At 38.2% G+C, this 22937-nt stretch overlaps 1 protein-coding gene across 2 annotated transcripts; it reads right to left on the bottom strand.

Annotated features, from left to right (window-relative positions):
* Positions 1 to 139: 139 nt before the first annotated feature.
* On the bottom strand, positions 140 to 22705 carry ZC3H12D (zinc finger CCCH-type containing 12D). Of its 2 annotated transcripts, XM_087939615.1 has the most exons (7): positions 22196 to 22705; positions 18067 to 18322; positions 16235 to 16666; positions 7151 to 7290; positions 5240 to 5474; positions 3778 to 3884; positions 140 to 2454 (listed from the first exon to the last, which is right to left on the bottom strand). In XM_087939615.1, exons 3-7 carry the CDS (start codon positions 16522 to 16524, stop codon positions 1484 to 1486), a joined length of 1743 nt encoding a protein of 580 aa, XP_087795741.1. In that variant the 5' UTR covers positions 16525 to 16666; positions 18067 to 18322; positions 22196 to 22705; the 3' UTR covers positions 140 to 1483. The 2 variants fall into 2 exon arrangements, with proteins under 2 accessions (XP_087795741.1, XP_026561427.1); XM_026705642.2 differs by lacking the exon at positions 22196 to 22705 and having other exon boundaries at positions 18067 to 19360.
* Positions 22706 to 22937: the final 232 nt, after the last annotated feature.

Raw genomic sequence — 22937 nt, 5'->3', positions numbered from 1 at the left:
ACTGTAATATTTTCCTCTTTGATGTACCTTGCCCCTTGACTAGCAATCTAAACCACCACCCCACCAATACATTAGCATTCCCTTATATATCATAACTTGTTTTATTTGACAAAAGAGATACACTAGAAGTAATTGTGTCAATTATTTTTATTTAAAAGAGCTGTCCTTCACTTTTCCACAAATAGGTCCTCATGGTAGCTTCCATACTTATTTTGAATTCAAAAATAATATATCAATATAATTTGTGCAATACTTCCACAAGCAGACAATAGGTAAATTGGGAAGCAGTTGCAGAATAAGCCATTAACATACATTATATTCCATCCACAGCTTCAGCAATATGAGGAAAAGTTAATTGGTGCTTTCAAAAACATGTTATCAAGTAAAAAGATGTGGGAGAATATAGTATCACCATTGTTCCTAGCTGTTTATATTTGCCTCAGCACTGTGAACTAATCTTAAAAACATCACAGAAACCTGTGAAGGTTTTTTTAAAACATTGAAATATATCAAAATGGAGGTTTTTGGATAACAATCCAGGTATCTCCCTGTACTAGTTCAGCTGCAATTTCTGAAAATACCATATTCAAGGATAGTTTAGTAAATAACAAACTAAACCAGTCTGAGGAAAGTAGTATTTGTCCAGGATGGGTTTCAATTAATATACCAGCCAAAAAGTGGAGGAGGCGTAGACTTGAACATATAGGCCATCTGAAGGCTTATTTTTCTCTGTTGGCTATTAAGAAAAGGAGGTATAAATGTCTGTATTCATAAGCCTAATACTTGGGAGTCCAACTAGTCATAATGACTGAAAATATATCCTTTGGTGACTGGGAGAACACTGTTGTCATTTGTACCTTTGCCTTTCTACTACAAGACTAGCATGTCAGAGCAGCTGGCAGTCCTTACTGAACTTGGCTGTTCTCTTAAGGACTCAGCAATAACAGCCCTGGATGGGAAACCACCAGGAAATCTCAGATCTGTTAGAAAAACATCCTGGAAAAAGGCAATTGAAAATAACTCGTATTTTTATTGTATTGTTGCCAAGAAAACTACACATAGGATAGTCCAGTAAATAACAAACTAAACTTACTGTACATGGTCATATCTAAATAGCCACTAGAGTTTGACTTAAGCCTAGAATACCTTTGTTAAACAGAAACCTTACCAAACATTGAAAAAAAAAAAACCACTTTGCTCGTGGTTTGATAAAAGAATAAATTGTTGGGGAATGTTTAAATACGGTAGAAACATATGAAGCTAAAGCCATCTAAGAGGATGTTTGTGGGAAGTGCATATAGGAAGGATCCAAATAAGAATATAAATTGGCTTAACGGATTGAAACTTTGGATGTTTTTGAGGATGGCAAAATAGGACAGATGTTTGAAACCAGAAAAACATAAATTTTGTGTGTGCTTGTGTGTGTGTGTATTGATTTACTGAAGTTGAATGTACCTTGTGTAAAGAAGACATGAGAAAACCTTTACCACGGTTTCCTATTAGGGAACCTACTATGCAGATTCCCATGCTTCCTAGCTAATGGTATAAAATTTCTCATTATGTCTGTGTTGGATGACATTAAGGCTTGGTTTTCCTGAAAATATGGGAACCTTAGGGGTTGCTGGACATTTGCTTGCTCTTGAGAAAATGGAGTTTGAGCCAAATTCTGCTGAGACTCCACACCAGAAGGACAACTGTGCCTTATGAGTGAGTTGGAATTTAACAAAAATAGTTGGTCATAAGGTCTGGCTTGCAAATGTCCAATGTGACCCATCTCCCCATACTTGCTATATAAAAATACCTCTGCTGAAGAATCTATAGAATCCTGTTCTTCCTTTGAGTTCTGTCTTGCTAAAAAGGAAGGTGCTTGTAAGGCTTGTATTGCTGATGCCTGTTTTCTACAACATCCCTGGATGTTACACATTTCTAAACATGGACAGTCCAGGCACCGGTTATGATGAGACAAAAGTGGACCCTGGCTGTACCTGAGATAATGGCCCCTAGAAGGCTCACCTACTAAGGCTTCATATTTTACAGATCCTCCAAGTGTATTTCCAGAATAAGTCCTGGCAGTTAGAGAAGATGCTGTGAATTGTTCAGATACCGTTGCTGCATGTGCAGTTTGACCATGTTGTAATAAAGTTAATGGGACCTGATGGCTGTCCTGATACATGTTTATCCAATTGTTAGCTGAATCCACCTGGTACTCTCCTATCTGTTGTGGGATACTAGTGTGAACTACTTCTGAGCTGAATGCTGTGCTGCTCCTGTTAATAGCACTTTTATGAGTATATAGAGATGATGGATGTCCACTCTTCGTGAGGTCTTCAGTCTTCTGACTGGATGAGTAGGTTTTTGCTTTGACCCGGAGTTCATCAGCTACAGAGAGATAGTCCCAGTTCAGTCTTTCTGGGTGATAAAATTTGCATTTGATGCCATATGTGCATTTTTTGCCTGTGGAAAGTAAAATGACTAGATAATTGGCTGGTATCAGTAGGCATGGAAGCAGATTGGAGCATCTTATACTTTTTAATTTTGTAAAAATAATCTTTCGTATACAGGTAGTCCTTGACTTACAACCATTTGTTTAGTGATCATTTGAAATTACAGCTGGACTGGAAAAAGCTGACCCTCTCACAACCATCACAACATGCCTGTGGTCACATGATCAGATTTCAGGTGCTTGAAAACTGGCTTATAGTTTAGTTACCACAGTGGCAGAATTCCTGGTTCACCTGATTACCGTCCGCAACCTTTGCACCTGTCTTCCATTAAGCAAAAGCAATGAGGGAAGCTAGATTTACATAATAAATGGAGTGATTTGCTTAACAACTGTGGCCAAAAGGTCATAAAATTGGGTGCAACTCACTTAACAACTGCCTTGTTTAACAATGGAAATTCTGGCCCCAATTGTGGGCCACACATCAAGGATTACAGCACTTTGATTTTATACAAATACTGAAATAATATTGAGAATTTTTCATACAGTTTTGGGGAAGATACATTTCTGAATGTCTGGAGAATATAATTTTGCCACTGAAGAAGCAAAACACGCCGTCTATTCCTGTTAGTGCCGTAATAGCAAGTTTCTCTTATATAAGATTTTAATTGATGATAGGCAGCACATATACTAAAATTGGAACAATACAGAGGTGATAGATGAAAGAATGTATACAGAGTGGGGCAGGGATATATATTTTTGCACTGTTTTATTAATTTTCACTGTGCAAAAGGGAGCGCAATGCACTGAAGTCTGAAATTCTACTACCATAATATTCCTTATATCCTTGCATTTGCATGAAGCATATAAAAATGCCTTGCCTAATAATTTCTATAACCAAATTCCTACCTCCATATGGTGACGTTTACTGCATAGAAGAAAAAATGAAACTGGGGATAATTTTAAGATTTTCTTGAGAGGTTCACTTGGAGTCTTCCTGGGAATTTCTGGAGGTGTGCATAAAATGAAAAATGTTTTTTTGTTTCCTGCAAAAAACATTGTTTAGCCAAACCATTCTGGATGGGTTATGGTTTGGTTTGGCCAAACTGAAATCTGGAACATTTGGGTTTTTCTGTGTCTGTAATGTCAGATAAGGTGGGTACTTGCTCTTTTGAAAGACGTGTGGGTTCCAGATGTAAATATCTGAATATGCAAATAATGTGCAAATTATCATTAACTATTGTTGAGAAAAGCCAGTGTTTTAGTCTTATTCTTTCTGCAACCAGTTTCATGGTAAATCTTGCAAACAAATGGACTGAGCATTGAACAAAACTTACCGTAAGGACAGAGCTGCCATTTTGATTCAGGGAAAAGAGGTTTTTTGCTTAGAAAATTGTCCAGAGAAGGTCCATATCGGCCCAAAGGATCATCAGGTGGCATGAATCTAAAAATAAATAACAGAAATTACTGAATCAACATTCTCATTATTTTCTGATACATGCTGAAGTTCACAACATATCTTTATATCTTTAAATATTCAAACCAATCTCCTCAGAAAAAAACACCTGCAAACATACATGCGAACTCTCAAATAAGTTTTGGATATTTATATATTTCTAAAGCCATCATAAAAGTTGCTCAGTGGCTAAGATGCTAAGCTTGTCAATCAGAAAGGTTGGCAGTTCAGCGGTTCGAATCCCTAGCAACATGTAACGGAGTGAGCTCCCATTACTTCTCCTAGCTTCGCCAACCTAGCAGTTCGAAAACATGTAAAAATGCAAGTAGAAAAATAGGGTCCACTTTGGTGGGAAGGTAACAGCGTTCCCTGCATCTTTGGTGTTTAGTCATGCCGGCCACATGTCTGTGCTAGCTGATCTCAAACAGTGGACCATTTATTTAAAGTTGCAAGCAGACTTTCCAGTTCTATCCTTTCCTTCTTGAGCTAATCTGTACATCTTCTGCAATCGGCTAGGTATCTTAGCTACATAATAATCCCAAAATTCAGAAGAGCTTTCTCTTTAACTAGATTCATTGCCCTCCCAAAATTATTTAAGGAAGATCTGAAGGATGATCCCCCTTTAAACAGAAACTGTCCATGCAGTGGAAGAATAATTGAAATGATGGAATACAATATTATGCATTGCCCTCTTGACGTTAAGTCCTTGACAGGAATTATTTCCATACCTAAATATCCAAGTTGTTTTGATTTGTTTTAAGTTCTTATTTTTAGATCAATCTGATTTTATTTCCTTGACCATATCCATGCATTGTTTTAAAGTTTGTACAGTACATCGTAATATTTACTCTTAATACTTTTTGGATATTTTACAGTGATTATGTTTTTCATTTTTTGTTCTAATTAATTGTGATTTTGTTCTTCATCTGCTGCTCTATGAGTGAAAAAAGATTGATTGATTGATTGATTGACATGCTCCTGCTTGCAAATTTTAAACTTTAAATCTTGCTCCTTGAAATCTGCACTTTGTAACCTTAGATCAGGGGTGTCAAACTCCATTTCATTGAGGGCCGCATCAAGGTTGTGTTTGACCTTGAGGGGCTGGAATGGGTGTGGCCAGGGTAGGCATATCACTCATGGCGGGGGTGCCTGTGGCGGCCTGAGTGTTATGCCAGTGAAAACGGGCTCCTGAGCTCTGTTTCCGGCCGCAATGGCCTCCTGCAACCCTCCTGCAGGCCAGATCTAAGAACCCCATGGGCTGGATCCGGCCCGTGAACCTTGTGTTTGATACCCATGAGCTAGATCTTGATGAAACCTTGTTTGCACATATACCAGGCTCTTACTTGTCATTGACGAAAGAATACATGAGCAGTCGCTGCTCAATGAACCATTTCCACTCAGGGTTTTCATTCTGCAGATCTCGAAAGTTGTCATTGGAAACAATGACCCCGTCTTGCTCATAGGCCAATTTAACAATGTAGCGATCATCATAGCACATCATTCTTTTGCCCTTTATTTTGCGGGATGGTGTGTAGATGAGAATTGCTTGCTTGGCCAAGCTTTCAAGGATATGTGGATCTAAAAGTAAAAATGGGGCAGGAAATGAACAAATACTACCACACATGCACACACATACAGAGAAGAGTTGCATGCAGAAGTGGAAGATGGGTTTCAAAATATCAGCTTTGCACAAGGAAACAAAAACAGCTTGCAGTGTTTTTCATTCAGAATACAGAATAATAGAGTTGGAAGGGTACCTTGCAGGTCTTCTTGTCCAACCCCCTGCTGATTGGTCAAGCTCATGTATTTATAAAACACCATTTTGGTGCCCATTTAATTTGAAATACATCTGAATGCTTCCCATTTAATTAGAATACGAACTGTCTGATTCATTGTGGTCTCCCAAACGTTCCTGAATAGAAATTCTAGCTAACCTGGCCAATGCTGAGAGATGCTAGAAGTTCAGCAACACTTGAAGGATCACACATTCCCTGTTTAAACATTGCTTGTTATGTTTATTTTATAAACTGACTCAATAAACTATCTGTTACATGCTCAAAATTGGCTTGGAATCTAGGATAACTGAACAACTGATTCTCACATCTGGGACCTGAGCAGCTAATACATTAAGTTGTCTGCCACTTCTCGGTACAGAAGTGCAGATATAGCTGAGGGTCATGAATATGGAAATTAAAAGGTAACTTGTCCACAAACAAGCACTTTAATGAGGGTAGTAAGTGAAATACTGCCTGGTAGAACAATCTCTTGAGAAAATTATGTAAAATTGTACTATAAACAGACAAATACTAGTAGAGCTTACAATAAGGAACATTGTACTATACTTCCTCTACAATGAAATATTTATAGCATATTCTAGATACGTTGTCTGATACAGGTAGTCCTCGACTGATGACTACAATTGAGTCCAAAATTTCTATTGCTAAGCAAGACAGTTGTTAAATTAAGTATGCCCCATTTTACGACCTTTCCTGCTACTGTTTTTAGGTGAATCCCTGCAGTTGTTAAGTTAGTCACATGGTTGTTACGTGAATCTGGCTTCCTCACTGACTTTGCTTGTCGGAAGGTTGCAAAATGTGATCCCATGACCCTGGGACACTGCAACTTTCATAAATACGAGTTAATTTCCAAGTGTCTGAATTTTGATCCCATGACCATGGGAAAGCTGTGATGATCATAAGTTTGAAAAACAGTCACAAGTCATTTTTTTCAGTGCCGTAACTTTGAACAGCCATTGAATGAACTGTTGTAGGTCAAGAACTGCCTATACTTTGAAGTACACTGTTATTTTGGGCTTCACAATAAAATGCATCTTATAAATAAGAGTTGTTAAATCTGTCTCTAACTTATGAGCATAAGTTGTCAGCTAATCGACTGATGTCAGAGTCTCTGATAGTCTGAATTCTAGGTATTACTGCTACTAGTGCAAAGGAAAAAGCATACTCTTGCTAGTTTTTTGAAGCTCTGGTTATTGGTAAAATAAACAAATAACCAAGCTAGCTGTTTCTTGGACAAAAATAAAAAGAACTTAAAGGTTGTTTAAATATTTGAAAACCAGTAGCTATAGCAAAACCGATTGGGAGTGGTTCTGGTTGTGTTTTCGGCCTTACGCTTTTGTACTTCCAAAGAAACAGTGTTCTGATAAATGTTTAATCTTATTGATTGCAATATGAATCATTTAACATATAACTGGGAACTAATACTTCATATTGAAAACCTGTTGGATCTGTTCATACCTGTAACGGGGGTATCAAATCGAGACTGTTCCTTTCTCCAAGATGGAACGAAAACTTTGATGTACTGGTGACCTCTTTGTTTGAACCAGTCTACCACCAACTGAATTCCTAAGCATGAAAATACTTCTTTGTTTCCATGACTGGAAAAAAGGAAAAGCGATTATTTTTGAATGTTACCAAGTTACAGTACTTTTTAATGGCTTCTGCCGTATATCATATACTGGATTTAAATGAGTTCTTGTGTCTGGCAGCTAACATTTCTGGCAAGTGGGAATGGCTTTTTTCCATTAAAAATGGATTTGTAGAATTTCATTCTATACTGAAAACCATTTCCTAGCTCAAAGTTTGTCTAGAAGTATTTAGAGAAGAGCAACCAGGATGATTAGGGGATTAGAGACTAAAAGATATGAAGAACGGTTACTAAAACTTATGAAGAATGGTTACAGGAACTGGGCATGGCTAGTCTAGTGAAGAGAAGGACCATTTTTTACATTTTACATTTTATTTGATTTGTCAGTCGCTTACAAGATACAGGTATAAGAATAAATATAGTTTTAAATACATGAGATAGATACTTATGAGAAAAACAAACAAACAATAGGACAGGGATGGTAGGCACGATTGGTGCGCTTATGCACGCCCCCTACAGGCCTCTTAGGAAGGGGGTGAGGTCAATAGTAGACAGTCTAAGGTTAAAGTTTTTGGGGTTTGGGGAAGAAACCACAGAGTTTCTTCCCCAAAGGACCAGGGGAGACATGATAGCAATCTTCCAATATTTGAGGGGCTGCCACAGAGAGGAAGGGGTCAAGCTATATTCTAAAGCACCTGTAGGCCAGACAAGGAATAATAGATGGAAACTGAACAAGGAGAGATTTAACTTGGAAATAAGGAGAAACTTTCTGACAGTGAGAACAATCAATCATTGGCATTGGAAGTTGTGGGAGCATCATCACTTGAGACTTTCAAGAAGAGATTGGACTGCCATTTGTCAGAAATGGTGTAGGGTCTCCCACTTGAGCAGGGGGTTCGACTAGATGATTTACAAGGTCCCTTCCAACTCTGATTGTCTGTTATCTATTAACTATTGTGTAATTTCATTTTTTTTCAGCTTTCTCAATTGAGTCAATTCTATATCTCTGTTCTTGCCATGTGAACATTAAACCTTCTGGAATCAGCCATCTATAATTCACCTCTTTTTAAAGTAGCAATTTGGTCAAGAATCGGTATTCTCTTCTCATCTCTCTCACTCTTCTGGGTACTTGTTTCAAGACTACAATCTCCTTATCTTTGTATTTCAATGTTTTCTCTCTTGCCACTTGCAATATTTGCATTTTAATGGCTTTCTTTGTAAATCTGACGTGAACTCTTGGTAAGCTATTTCTCATCGCATATCTTGTGAAGACTCGATAAACCTCATCTATTCCATCTTATCTTCAGTTATTTCCAAAGCTTCAGCCAATATTTCTATCATTATCTCAGCTAGATTTTGTCCTTTTTCTTTCTCTATGTTTTGGAATCTAAGATAAAATTCTGATCTGTCCATCTCCCATCTCAGCATCCCACTTTTATCTTGTTCAACCACAGTTAATCTATTATCAATGTCTCCAATCTTCTTGTCTCTTTGTTTATCTTCTTCTTCAATTTTTTGGAGTCTCTCATCATACTTCATCATCATTTGTTGGATGTTCTCCACTTTTTCATCGGTTTTCCCTGTTCGTTGTTCAATGTTCTCTATTCTCTTTTCAATATTCTCTGATCTTGTTTTAAGATCTTGGAATCCTTGCATAATCATCTGCAGGGTCACTTTTTCTTGTTCTTTTTCTTGCCTTAACATTGTCTGTATTGAACGTTGTCCTCCAGATGGTGGAAAGGAAGAAGTAGAAGTTGAAGAACTAGGAGCTGTTAATTTCCTACTCATTTTGAGCAATTCAAAATCTTCAGGTTCTTCTAAACCTTAATCCAATTGTGGAATAACCAATTGCAGTTCCAAATAAAAATAGTAGGAAAAAAGAAGCCAAATAGCAATAATAATAAAAAAGAAGAAAAAATTTCTTCAGGTTCTTGTATACCTTAATCCAATCGGTTAGTTAGATGGCAGTAAAAATTCAAAAATGAAGGAAAAGACTATAAACACACCATAAACACACACAAAAAAGAGAAAGTTGTAAAATCCTAAAAGAGGCAAAAAAGTGAAGAAAAAGGCTAAAAAAAGAAAAGAAAAATTCTTCAGGTTCTTCAACACCTCAATCCAATTAACAGGTCTCAGATATAAAAGGATGCATAAGAATAAACAACAACAAAAAACAATATGGAAGGTGGATGGAAAGACAAAAATACCAGGAAGGGAGAGAGAGAAAAAAGGGTACTCCCTTAAAAAGAAAAGGAAGGGAAACATTAATACTAAAGCTTTTCCTTTAAAATAAAAAGCAGGCGTAGAAATTTAACTTCCAAAGACAAGAAAAAGAAACAAAGACAAGTTCCAAAGAGCCAAAAATCCAAATAGCTATTACAAAAATAAAGTAAACTGATGAGGAGGGGTAGCACAGCTTAGAAATAATAAAAAGAGCACACTGCACTTTGTTTAATTATCCAAGGCTCTTGTTATAACTCTCTTCTCCAAAGACTTATCACCTTTTCTTTTCCTAAACTTCAACACCAGACTCCAGATGTTGATAGAAACCCAGAAGAGCACCTGCAATAATACTCTCCCATGCTCTTCCCCTCTATCTTATCAAACAGGCAATGTCCTTGAAAAAAAGTCTCAGTTCTTTCTCAGCTTTGTCTGGTCAAAAGAGGAATAGAATATTTCCAAGCCTCTAGTTGGCAGTGTTACAAAGTTTCTTTAGCTTTCACTTTCCCCCTCCTTTTCCAAGCAAAATATAATAAGAATTAATTAAAAAAAGAGAAAAAGGTATTTAAAAAAATAACTAAAAGGGAGTCTCTGGCTTAGAATATTATAAAGTCAAAAAGGAGAAAAGAATAGATAAAAAGAAGAGGAAAAAAAAACCAGTCCAGTTTCAAAATGTGTAGAAAATCCAGCAATGAGAAAAAAAATAAAAATATTACTCTGACATTCCTGTTTAAAATCACCACTTAATCACTTCTGTCAAAACTTTTACAGATTCTTTCTTTCCCTTAGGGTGTCCTTTCAAGTCTTAAAATAAAGAAAATGTTCTCACCAAACCGGCACACTTTCTCTTTCCGTTCTCTTTTGTTTCAGAGCTGTCCCAACTTCAGCAGCTTTAATGGCTGCCTCTTTGCCGCTGGCAAAAAGAGCTTCTCCTGGATCTACCAGGGACTTTGTGATATCCCTGGGATCGACAGGATGTACTCTTTACATTCACCATCTCTTCGGGACAGTTTAGATCCACTTGGACCGTCCAGGAGCAAAGATATCGGCAGCGATCTCAGACCTCCAGGATTGCATGCCATATCATCGCAATACCAGCTCCGCCCTCCCCAGAAAAATAGGAAATATATTAATCTAGCAATGCAATTATAATAAGATGTCTAATAGTCAGGACTAGATCTGATTTGAAAAATCCCAGTGAAGTTCTTAGATGTCTGGCAGACTTCTATAAAAAGAGTGGAGTGTTTTAACAGGCCAGGTATCATCTTATTAAAAAGGTGACACCTGAGTAGTTTGAATTTTGCCTGAAATCAAACTGTTGGCAGTAAAATTTCTTTCAGATTGAAGATGTTCATTTGAAATGTAACAGGGAATAGAATAGAACAGAATAAACAAGTTGGAAGGGACCTGGGAGGTCTTCTAGTCCAACCCCCTGCTTAGGCAGAAACCCTATACCATTTCAGACAAATGGTTGTCCAATCTCTTCTTGAAAACTTCCAGTGTTGGAGCACCCACAACTTCTGGAGGCAAGTTGTTCCACTGATTAATTGTTCTGTCGGGACATTTCTCCTTCATTCTAGGTTGCTTCCCTCCTTGAATACATAATTATGTATTCTGCATGAAGTAGAGTTTCTACCCAGTTTTTAATTATTTAAATTCTATCAGATACATGATTATTTCAAAATGGTGGATTTTGAATGCTATGCTATGGCAACACCTAGAATCCTATAAGAACAGAATCTCATACAATTGACTTAAAATTGTGTTTAAATTAATTGCATATAATTAATGGGATTTTCCCCATATTCACGGATTCCTTTCTTTTTTTAAAAGAAAACACAATGGGAATTTGCATGCTGGACACTAGAGGGAACCAGAAAGAAATAAAGATTACAATACAGATATAAAATGAATAACACCAGTTAAAAATGAAGTGCTTGGGAGGTTTCTCTCTCTCTCTCTCTCTCTCTCTCTCCTTCAGTTAATAGCTCCAAGAACCACTTAAGAGTTGCAGCTGGAATGCAGCCAATACAACTGAATCAAGTCAACAAACAACAGAAACTGACAGGATTAGGGCAGGGAAATCCATCTATCACCCATCTAGGGATGGGATTAACCTCTTCCCTCCAGGAAGAAGGAGAAGATTACAAACATTTTCATTATAAAGAGTATTAAGTAACACTTCTGTGATCAGCTGATACTCCTTGGAGTTCCCCAAGACCTTTCATAGCTGCTGCAGTGTTGGCTACTGTTTCTTCCTGGGGAGAAAGATACAGGAGAGGACAATGATGCAGCTTGATCATACAGGCTGTGAATTTAATGCATGTGTGGTCCAGCCGGCTGTATTGCTTCTGCTGTGAAGCACTCAATTTAGAACATAGAGAACATAGAATAACAGAGTTGGAAGGGTTAATGGCATTTGACAGCACGCTCAGGCTTTCAATTAGCATGAGCAGCTGCTCTTAGTTTCCTTCTCAGCTGCTGCATTTACTTTGGGGCTGACTTTTTTTAAAAAAGAGGGAATGGCTGTTTTAAGTTTTCTGCATTGTTTTAGTGGTTCCTGGCACTGTTCTTTTGGGGTGTACTTCCCTCACTCTTCTTGAAAGCCTCTAGTGATGGAGCACCCACAACTTCTGAAGACAAGCTATTCCATTAGTTGATTGGTCTCACCCTTAGGAAATTTCTCCTTCGTCCTAGGTTGCTTCTCTCTTTGGTTAGTTTCCATCCATTGTTTCTTGTTGTGCCTTTTGGTGCCTTGAAAAATAGATTGACTCCCTCATTTTTGTAGGAGCTCCTCAAATTTCCTGACAGAACAATTAATCAGTGGAACAACTTTCCTCCAGAAGTTATAAATGCTCCAACACTGGAAGTTTTTAAGAAGAGATTCGATAACCATTTGTCTGAAATGGTGTAGGGTTTCCTGTCTAAGTAGGGGGTTGGACTAGAAGACCTCCAGGGCCCTTTCCAACTCTGTTATTCTATTCTTTTCTAAATATTGGAACGGTGCTATTTTATTGTGCTATTTTATTGTGAGTTGGACTAAGAAGAAATTTCCTAAGGGTGAGACCAATCAAGTTGGCCACACCCACCCAGTCACATGACCACCCAGCCATGCACACCCAGACAGGTTGTTAAATTATTGGATTCCCACCACTGATCTACTCCCTGGACTCCAGGTAGTTTCATATAAAACAAAAAAATTGAGCAAAACACAAATTGTGAACTTGTAACAAAAAGAAACATGGGGGTTTTTTTTCTTGGAGTTTTTCTTGTCTTCATGGAATCTAACCAAGTAGGCAATAATTTTAGCAATATCGCACAATTACATAGTAAAGCTATTTAATTTCTTCTATGTTGTAAAAGTATCTGTTCAAAAATCCTAGAGTAAGCTAATGATGACTCTACATTGAATATTCTGATTAGTTACTGCTTCTATTGTATTTTATAGAGTAAAATTCACTTCAAGTCAAGTTTGATTAGTGATAACTTCAAGGGCATTTTAGTGTAGTTTTCTTGGCAAAAATATGAAAGTCATTTGCCATTGCTGGCTTCTGAGGTGTTTTTAGGGCTAGGGCTTCCAAACAGAAACTAAATTGAACCCTGTTTAGCTGCTGCCACCTAGCTGAACATTATATATTATACATACTTTCCCCCCAATTGTGCAGCAATTTCCTGTTGTTCACCTATTTGCATGTACATCTTTCCAATCTAGAAAAAGATCTTTTCTGCAGCCAGCTGGAATTCCAGTTCCTATGACATGGACCAAGGGGAGATGCACATAGATTTGTGATGGATTAAATCCATTGTCAGGTTATCAGAAAGCGTTGGTATCTTTCTTGGATTTAATTGTACTGAGACTTTATGTCGATTTTGGTATGCAAAGTAACTAGATGTCTGCTATTTGCTTAGGGAGACAAGCTCATTATTTTAAGACAACTTGCCAATATAGAGCAGTATAGTCATTATTTGAGTAGTAAGCTAACCATAACTGGCTAGAGAAGGCTGGTATTGAACAAAGTGGTTTTCATTTCCTTTAGTTTTACCAACTGGGTTTTTGCACATTCACTAAGCAAATTCACAGAGCTTTTTGATTCCTAAACATAAGAGCTTATTTACATTAGCATTGTTGAATTGCCCTGTTAGATACATTCTGTTTGATATTTACAGACCCCTCATATCCTGACATAAACTGTTTCAACTCCTAACCTCAAAACGATGCTATAGAGCACTGCACACCAGAACAACTAGACACAAGAACAGTTTTTCCCCGAATGCCATCACCCTGCTAAATAAATAATTCCCTCAACACTGTCAAACTATTTACTAAATCTGCATTACTACTACTATTAATCTTCTCATCCTTCCTATTACCCATCTCCTCCCACTTATGATTGTATGACTGTAACTTGTATCCTTACAATTTATATTGATTGTTTCCTAGTATGATTTGATTGCTTATTTGTATCCTATGACTATCATTAAGTGTGGTACCTTATGATTCTTGACAAATGTATTTTTTCTTTTTATGTATACTAAGAGCATATATGTTTTGACCCAAGCCTTGTTCAAATTAAACAAACACAAACTGTGTATAAAAGCAAATCTTTTTTCATGCGGCGCTGGGAATTCTTTGCATTCCCAGCCAAGAGTCATTTAAACCTAATTGTCCAAGATAAAAACAAGTCCTTTCAAGGTTGTAAAAGGCTGCCAAGAACAGAAGTCTAATTACTGATAAATATCAACCAACAGAAGTTTCAAAAACAAACCGGAGTTCACAGGCTTCAATGAGGACTCAGAATCTAAAGAACTTCTTTGATTCCTGCAAAGAGCACATCCCCGAGGGCTGGTTTGTATCCCCTATGGGAGGGGTAATCACCTTCCAGTCTTACTCCTGAGTCGCCCTTCCTGCTTCAGCTGCCCTCACCTTCTTGCAGCTCTGTGCACATGTGCACTGGGCACAGGCTCCCCAGGGTCCCCTACTTCACTGCTTCCAGGCTCCAAAAGCTCCAAAGGCACCACCCCACTCCAATAGTCCTGGCCCCATCCCTGCATCAGATTCAGGACCCTCGTCCAAGTCCTCGCCAGACTCCCTGATTGGTTCCCTTTCGTCCTCAGTGTCAGAGATCTCTGCCATCTGCACCTGCTGCTGGCGAATCACAACAATATGCACCAAGACAAATTCCTTGTGTGTCCAATCACACCTGGCAAATAAATAATTCTATTCTATTCTATTCTATTCTATTCTATTCTATTCTATTCTATTCTATTCTATTTTCTATTCTATTCTATTCTATTCTATTTTCTATTCTATTAATGTCCCCTCCAGGGGTTGCTTGTTCTGGGTTATTTCAGACAAATTGTAAAATCCTTGTTGACTCTCACACATAGGTTACTGCATTTTCCTGAGAAACTGTGGACTCCACTCTGAAGGAAGAGCAACTTATTTGTATGGTCACCTAGGCTGGTTAAAGAGGTGAGTCAGGAGTCACTTACTCCAACTTTTAAGCAATGTCTTCGTTAGGTTAACAGCATTGCTCATTCTGAGGCCATTAGATGTGCTGGACTACCACTCACACCATTCTCAGCAGATGGGGTCTTGCCTGTTGGGGATTATAAGACACGTAGTCTAGCAGGTGCCAGTTGTTATTACTACAACAATTCATAAAAGCTGCATAATTGCAAAACAACTCAAGGCAATGTACATTTTTTTAAAAAAAATCATAAAAACAAACAGAAAAATTAAAAGCCAATAATGTTATAAACAAAAAAAAGTTAATCTAGCAGTGTTGTTAACTTTTAAGTTGTGTGGATTTCAACTCCAGCATACAATAGCTGGCTGGGAAATTCTGGGAGTTGGAGATCCACGGATCTTAAAGTTGCCAAGTTTGCTCAAAGGTACATCAAGAACACACAAAACTGTCATGCCTATCTGAGAAAGGAGCCGGGCATACTGCCTGCACAATCCAGGAACTAATATAGCAGATAGACTGAAGTTTCACCTTTGAAGATTCCAGCTTTGTGAAACTCTTCCTTCAATGTACCATGGTAAGAAAACTTAGCAAAAATGGTTAGTGCCAGAGCTTGCAATTCAGTACAGCTGGAGGGCACCTGATTCTGAAATCAGTGACGTGTACATGTATACAATTTTTTGTTCTTTCTCCACCCTCAATTTAAACCTAAGATCAGAGACTCTGCAGCCTCTTTCCTGAACCACTCACCACACTTTGGTTTTTGGCATCAGAAAGTCTACAAAAAAACCCCTCCAAAAACCCAGTGAAATCTGTTGTTATGAAAAGGCTTTTATTTTCCCTTGGATTTTGTAATAAAACAGGGAACAGCACTTTAATTGGCCTTGGGTGCAGATCTCCCTTAGATAGGATGCCTGTCAGTTTAGGAAATGTCCATAAGTAGATTTTGAAAAGAGAGCTTGTTTGCATGTGTGGTTATTTAATCTCCTCAGCCATAATTTAGATAAGATCAATTCACACATGAAATGTCCTTCCTGGGTTCCCTATTTGAACAAGGCTCATCTTCATGCTGTCATAGCTCAAATATGTGAGAGAAGAACTTCATGTCATAAATATTCAAATGCAACACAATCATAACGTTAATATTATGCCTTCCTGAAAAGACCCTACAGTTGCATTCAGTATATTTTAAATCCTGACCTATAACATTCTAGGACTGCAGAGCAAATAGAAGCCCTTGGGACAAGAAAATGGAAAGATGCTTGCCTCATTGCAACGTTGCTCCCATCGATTACAATAGGCCTCAAATCATCAGACACCTCACTTGGTTCCTCAGTAGAGCCCTGGGGAAATGGAAGGGGTACTCCTTGAGCAGCAAGATTGGGCTGAAAATATTGGGTCCCACTCTCTGGAGGTCTTTTCCCCATGAGAATCAATTCTTGAAGCAAATCATTCTCCGAAGCCTCTTGACCTAATTTCTCCAGCACTTCGCACACCTCCTTCTTGCCATAGCCCAGCTTATAGAAGAATTCAAGCTTGTTCTGTTGGGCTTCCATGTTTGCACAAAGATAGGAAATCCTGCAGGAATAGTACTTTCTAAATCAGATGGAGAATCAGATGGTATAGCTGGGTGCAGGGAATATTTGTGCTGCTTTTAGTCAGTAAGGATCATCCACTGTAGCAAACTGAAAATATGTCCTTTAGAGAGAGAGAAAACAAAAACAAAATAACTATTTGGCTACAATGATAAATCAAAGAAGTGCCAATTAGATAAAAAAAACTTCAGGATTAAGCAGTTTTTGCAATATAATATTATTAATTGTGACAGACAATTGAAAAATTCCAAAAACACAATTGAAAAAGTCCAGAAATATTTCACAAGAAGAGTTCTCCGCTCCTCTACTCATTGCAGAATACCTTATGCCACCAGATTTGACCTAGAAAATCTAGAACTATACCGCCTCTGGTCTGATCTAAATATAGTATATAAAATCATACATTGCAATGTCCTACCTGCAAATGAATACTTCAGCTTTAATCATAACAAGAACACACAATAGATACAAACTCAAGGTTAACCGCACCAAACTTGACTGCAGAAAATACGACTTCAGCAACAGAGTGGTCAATGTTTGTAATATTCTACCTGACTCTGTAGTTTCTTCCCCAAACCCCAAAAACTTTAACTTTAGACTGTCTACTATTGACCTCACCCCTTTCCTAAGAGGCCTGTAGGGGGCGTGCATAAGTGCACCAACGTGCCTACCGTCCCTGTCCTATTGTTTTTTTTATTTTTCTTATAAGTATCTATCTCATGTATTCAAAACTATATTTATTCTTATACCTGTATCTTGTAAGCGATTGACAAATCAAATAAATGCTAAAATACTAAATACAGAATCCACTTTTTAAGAAAATTATAAAAATGAAGTATTGTTTACAAAATAATCAATTATTTATTTATATCCCACCTTTATTATTTCTTTTATAAACACTTAAGATGGCAAACATATCCGACACAACTTCCTCCTCCTATTTTTCTTACAACAACCCTGTGAGGTGGGTTGGCTGAGAGAGAGTGACTGACCCAAAAATCACCCAGTTGGCTATTATATTGCAAAGATATTTATTAAAATATCTATATAATTTTAATAAACATAATAAAAGTTTGTTTTCTATCCTTGAAGTGCATTGTTAAGCAAACCCTAACACTTCCCAGTTTTATATTCATATATATCAACAATATTCATATAATATCGCCAGGTGTTCATAGACAAAAAGCTCTTAGAAGATACCTACTCATATGAACCTCCTCCTTTTTCAAACTGATGATCACTGTCAGAATGTGTAACTCGCCTGAAGAACCTGGAAAAAATAATCCTAAATCATTTGTGAAAGGCTGATGCAGAGTTTTTGCTGCATAGGATTTAGTCTCCTCAAGTGACAATTTATCATACATCAATATAATGCTTTGTAAATATTAGATAAAACAAAACACCATTTCTATTCAGATTTCTCTTGAGTTAAAAAAAGCTCATGAGGATAAAATAGAGTCTTTACTTTACCTATCTCAGATTGTGTTAGCCTCTTTGACTTACCAGATGTGTGCTGCCTGTCTTGAGATGTTCTGAGCATCAGTAATTCTCCCTTATTAAATATAACCTCGAGGAAACCAAAATCCATCAGAACATCAGGTAATGTGCCTAAGATAGGTGTGCAAGAGTGACGTAGGCCAAATCCTGTGCAAGTACATTCGCACGCAGATGCTTGACTTATCTCTGATTACAACAAAGAAAAACAACTTCACCAGGGAGTTGCACTGTGGTTAGCAGAGGACAGATACCATCTCTTTTGCTGGTGAAGTAACAAATAACAAATGGTTAGCAATAAACAAACATTGTCCATCGCTACTGAAAAAGAACTTGAGGCCCGATTATGAGGTAGGTGGGAGACGTTGCTTGTTTGATGGCTAGTTTAAGAACCATTTTGTAAAGAGAACCCACAGCCTCTAAAGATTTTGAGCTCCAGCTTCTAGTCCCTGTGAGGGGAGGGAAATTCAGCGTTGTTGTCGTTCTGCACATCCTCTTTTTCAAGGCAGAACTGCACTACACTTCTAAATTTAGCTCATTATCATGTTGCATACCCTTTGAATTCGGCTAAATCCTGGACGCATTGAACAAACATCGCCCCCTCCATATTTTTTATTCACTTGTGTTACTTTTCTCCTTGTAAAGGGAAAAAAGACATTTTTTTCAGTTATTAGACATAGATGCAGGCCTCATATTCATGAAACAACTTATAAGCAAACTAAAGCGATAATACTTTCAAATTGTTACTTCAGCTAACATACATGTTTTAACATATGCATAGCGTTTATGACTGCAACAATTTTTCTGGGGCCCTTGGTGCTCTGGAATCTTGGTTGTATGCTTGGAGATGTTTTGTTACCAGAGTAGGTAATCTCTTCAGTGCTAGAAAGGAGTGGGGTTTGCTCTCTGTTTATATATAGTAACTTTCCCTGTCAGTGTTGAAGGGGGTGTTATTTTTCTCCCTGGCACAGGTGAAACTCGAAAAATATCATGCAAAAGTTCATTTATTTCAGTAATGCAACTTAAAAGGTGAACCTAATACATGAGATAGACTCATTACATGCAAAGCAAGATAGTTCAAGCCGTGATTTGTCATAATTGAGATGATTATGGCTTACAACTCATGAAAACCCAAATCCACAATCTCAGAAAATTAGAATATTACATGCAATCAATAAAACAAGGATTGTACATAGAACAATATTGGACCTCTGTAAAGTATAAGCATGCATATGTACTCAGTACTTGGTTTGGGCCCCTTTTGCAGCAATTACTGCCTCAATGCGACGTGGCATGGAAGCTATTAGCCTGTGGCACTGCTGAAGTGTTATGGAAGACCAGGATGCTTCAATAGCGGCCTTCAGCTCTTCTGTATTGTTCGGTCTCATGTCTCTCATCATTCTCTTGGCAATACCCCATAGATTCTCTGTGGGGTTCAGGTCAGGCGAATTTGCTGGCCAATCAAGCACAGTAATCAAACGGTCATTGAACCAGGTTTTGGTGCTTTTGGCAGTGTGGGCAGGTGCCAAGTCCTGCTGGAAAATGAAGTCAGCATCCTCATAAAGCTCGTCTGCAGAAGGAAACATGAAGTGCTCCAAAATCTGATAGACAGCTGCGTTGACCCTGGACTTAATGAAGCAGAGTGGACCAACACCAGCAGATGACATGGCTCCCCAAATCAACACAGACTGTGGAAACTTCACACTGGACTTCAAGCATCTTGCGGTGTGTGCCTCTCCATTCTTCCTCCAGACTCTGGGTCCTTGGTTTCCAAATGAGATGCAAAAGTTGCTCTTATTAGAAAAGAGGACTTTGGACCACTGAGCAACAGACCAGTTCTGTTTTTCTTTAGTCCAGGTAAGATGCTTCTGATGTTATTAGTTGTCCAGGAGCAGCTTGACAAGAGGAATATGACATTTGAAGCCCATGCCCAGGATCCGTCTGTGTGTGGTGGCTCTTGATGCACTGACTCCAGCCTCAGTCCATTCCTTGTCAAAGTCCCCAACACTTTTGAATGGCCTTTTCCTGACAATCCTCTCCAGGCTGCGGTCATCCCTGCTACTTGTGCACCTTTTTCTTCCACACTTTTCCCTTCCACATAACTTTCTATTAATATGCTTTGATACAGCACTTTGGGAACATCCAACTTCGTTTGCAATTATGGAAGGTGTCAATGATGGTTTCTGCACAACTGTCAGGTCAGCAGTCTTTCCCATGATTGTGATTCCTACTGAACCAGACTGAGAGACCATTTAAAGGCTCAGGAACCCTTTGCAGGTGTTATGGCTTAATTAGCTGATTAGAGTGGGACACTTTGAGCCTAGAATATTGAACCTTTTCACAATATTCTAATTTTCTGAGATTGTGGATTAGTTTCACCTTTTAAGTTGAATTACTGAAATAAATGAACTTTGGGACGATATTCTACTTTTTTGAGTTTCACCTGTAGTTCCTCGATAATGGTAACATTTATTGTTTGTTTGCCTGTTGTACAGCTATAACATTACAGTATAAATATATGTAAATAAGTTATGGCACTCAGGTATTGATATAATTTGCTGTCACTGGCATCAAAATATACAAAAACGGTGCTAGGATTTACTAAAATATTGTGTCCTGGAAGATTACATCATAGGGCAAAACCTGGAGTGGGCAATGTTCATTTTCACAAATTGAAGGAAAAAAACCCTTGATGAATGAGATTGATTTATGTATAACTAGGTCCAGGTATACTGTCATAAGGACATCTTATTCTGTGAGCTGTTAAAATTCCAGGTAACTCTATGGGCTGCTAACTAGTCATCTCACCTGTGATTTTGGAGGGATCAACCCTTGCCTCTAATTTGCCAAGGAATGAATTTATACTTGATCATTTTATTTCTGAATGTATGATCTGCCAAATATTGCAGTACATTTGAAAAAGTGTTTATTTAGTCAAGCCTATTTGCCTGCTTCCTTGTTTGAGAAGCATTTTATAAAAATTTGCAACCCTCACCCCACTCCATCTCCACCTCCTACTAATTTTCTGTATTAATTCTCTCTTATCCTACAACGAACATGTTCCAATCATCACTTTTCCATAGTTGGACAGATTGAGTGGCTGTTTCTCAACCTGCAGCTTTGGCACACAGGAATGGAGAGATATGGTTGTTTTCCTTTGGTCGTGGCTGCTTAATTTTATTCCCCTGGAGTCTGTCAACATTCGGTGCCATTATAGTCTCACACTCTGAAAGCAGGGAGGGAGGTATTTCCTATGCTTACATTTTTTATTCTTAAAATACTTTGCCTGCAAACTTAATGTTTCTCAGGTCTACTGACCTCCCTCTTGGATTATTTGATTCTAAAGATATATTAAATAACCTGGGCCCCAAAAGCTAGCTCTGGGTACTCCTTGTATATGTGTTCCTGATGTTTTGGTCCAGTGTGAACCCCCAGAATGATCGTTCTAGGCAGAAGTGATTCAGAGAAGGGGAAAAGAGAGACATTAATAGTGGTAATAAGGTAGTAACAGGAAGAGAAGGAAGGACACGTGTTGGGAATATCACAGGTGGACTGGCCAGTAGGATATGCCATGTTAGGGCCCTATTCCTGTTGAGACCTTTGTTAAGCTAGTTAGTACATCAGTGGTGAATGAGGGGAGAGAGGGCAAGGGCTAAGAATATTGGGAGGGTGGTAGAGTGTTGGGATAGGTTTTACATGGAGCCATGCAGGGAAGAGAAAGGGCAACGGACACTAATCTTGACTTCTAAAATTACTCTAGTTTCCCCCCCCAGATTCTGTTTCTCACTAGAAGGGTTTGGGTTATCTTTGCTCAGCCATAAGCTAAAATGGTTGAGAAGTTGGGAATACAATAGTTTGTATCAGGGTCAAGAAAAAAAAAAAGTAATGTTTTCCATTCTGTGCCCACCCGTTTAATTTCCTTTAAGACTGCAGAGATAACTCTACTCTCCAAATAGATGGACTCTATGCCAGTTCCTTGCTGGCGCTCAGGGGGCTTCTCAGAGCAGGATAGAAGCATGCAAGACTACACATTAAACAAAGACTTAAAGATGCCGCTTGGTTCAAATTCGGTCCTGCTCCGACTCCTCCACCGAATGCTTTGGCAGAACTAGGTCAAAAGAAAATGGTCTGTACTCACAGAAAGCGAAGTGCCTTTGCTTTAAGAGACCTAGGTTGGCTGTGCCTTCACCGTAGCCCAAGGAGATGCAGAAGGTTACACTGCATTTGCAAGCCTCAAGGAAGTCCAGATATTTTTTTAAGGCATACTGTTATTGATTTTGAGAAAGTGCAATGTGCAGATTGTAACTCATTTCATGGGAACATTTCTACTTCCTTAATGGGCAACTCCTCATTTTACTTACTACAATACACATACTTCGTCTTAGCAAAACAGGGAGGGATAGCAGGATTACAATACAAAGGTCATTGCCCAAGTGAGAGAAACAAATCATAATCAGCAGGGTTTTTAGCTTCATTAGAATGTTTAAAACCGACATATTAATCTTATCAACAAATGTGTTTGGTTCTCTCTCTTGCTTTTCGCTGCATTGTGCATTGCAAATTTATTAAGCTTTCCTTTGTTTCCCTTCTCATCACACAAGCCTTGGTGGAACTGCCATGAGAAACACATATGGAAACAGGCTGGGTGCTTTTACTGCTCCTTATCTTAACACAGGGCTCTTAAACCGTTTAGTAAAGAAGGTAGAAGTTGCTGAAGTGATCAGGCCTAACACGAAGGGTTCCAGCATTGGTTTAAAATGCATATTCCTCTAAGAAAACCTGAAAATTTATGTTTATTTTCTGTCTTGTAGCTTCTGAAAGAAAATTTTCTACCCTGCAATCATGGTTAACAGGAGAGATCTTAAAGCAATCCAGTTTGT

Source organism: Pseudonaja textilis, chromosome 1 (genome assembly GCF_049901715.1).
Source record: "Pseudonaja textilis isolate UNSWEBS1 chromosome 1, rPseTex1.2, whole genome shotgun sequence".
Classification (NCBI taxonomy): domain Eukaryota; kingdom Metazoa; phylum Chordata; class Lepidosauria; order Squamata; family Elapidae; genus Pseudonaja; species Pseudonaja textilis.
Note: the sequence above shows the minus strand (reverse complement) of the source record. Positions and strands in the feature narration are given on the sequence as shown.

What these genes read in the sequence shown, in the direction of transcription:
- ZC3H12D (XM_087939615.1), bottom strand. Translation starts at nt 16,524, where the DNA reads ATGGAAGCCCAACAGAACAAGCTTGAATTCTTCTATAAGCTGGGCTAT. An exon ending in GGGAGCAACGTTGCAATGAG is followed by an intron (nt 7,291 to 16,234) that starts GCAAGCATCTTT and finishes CCTTTTTTCCAG; the next exon opens with TCATGGAAACAAAGAAGTAT. An exon ending in TATTCTTTCGTCAATGACAA is followed by an intron (nt 3,885 to 5,239) that starts GTAAGAGCCTGG and finishes ATTTATTTTTAG; the next exon opens with ATTCATGCCACCTGATGATC.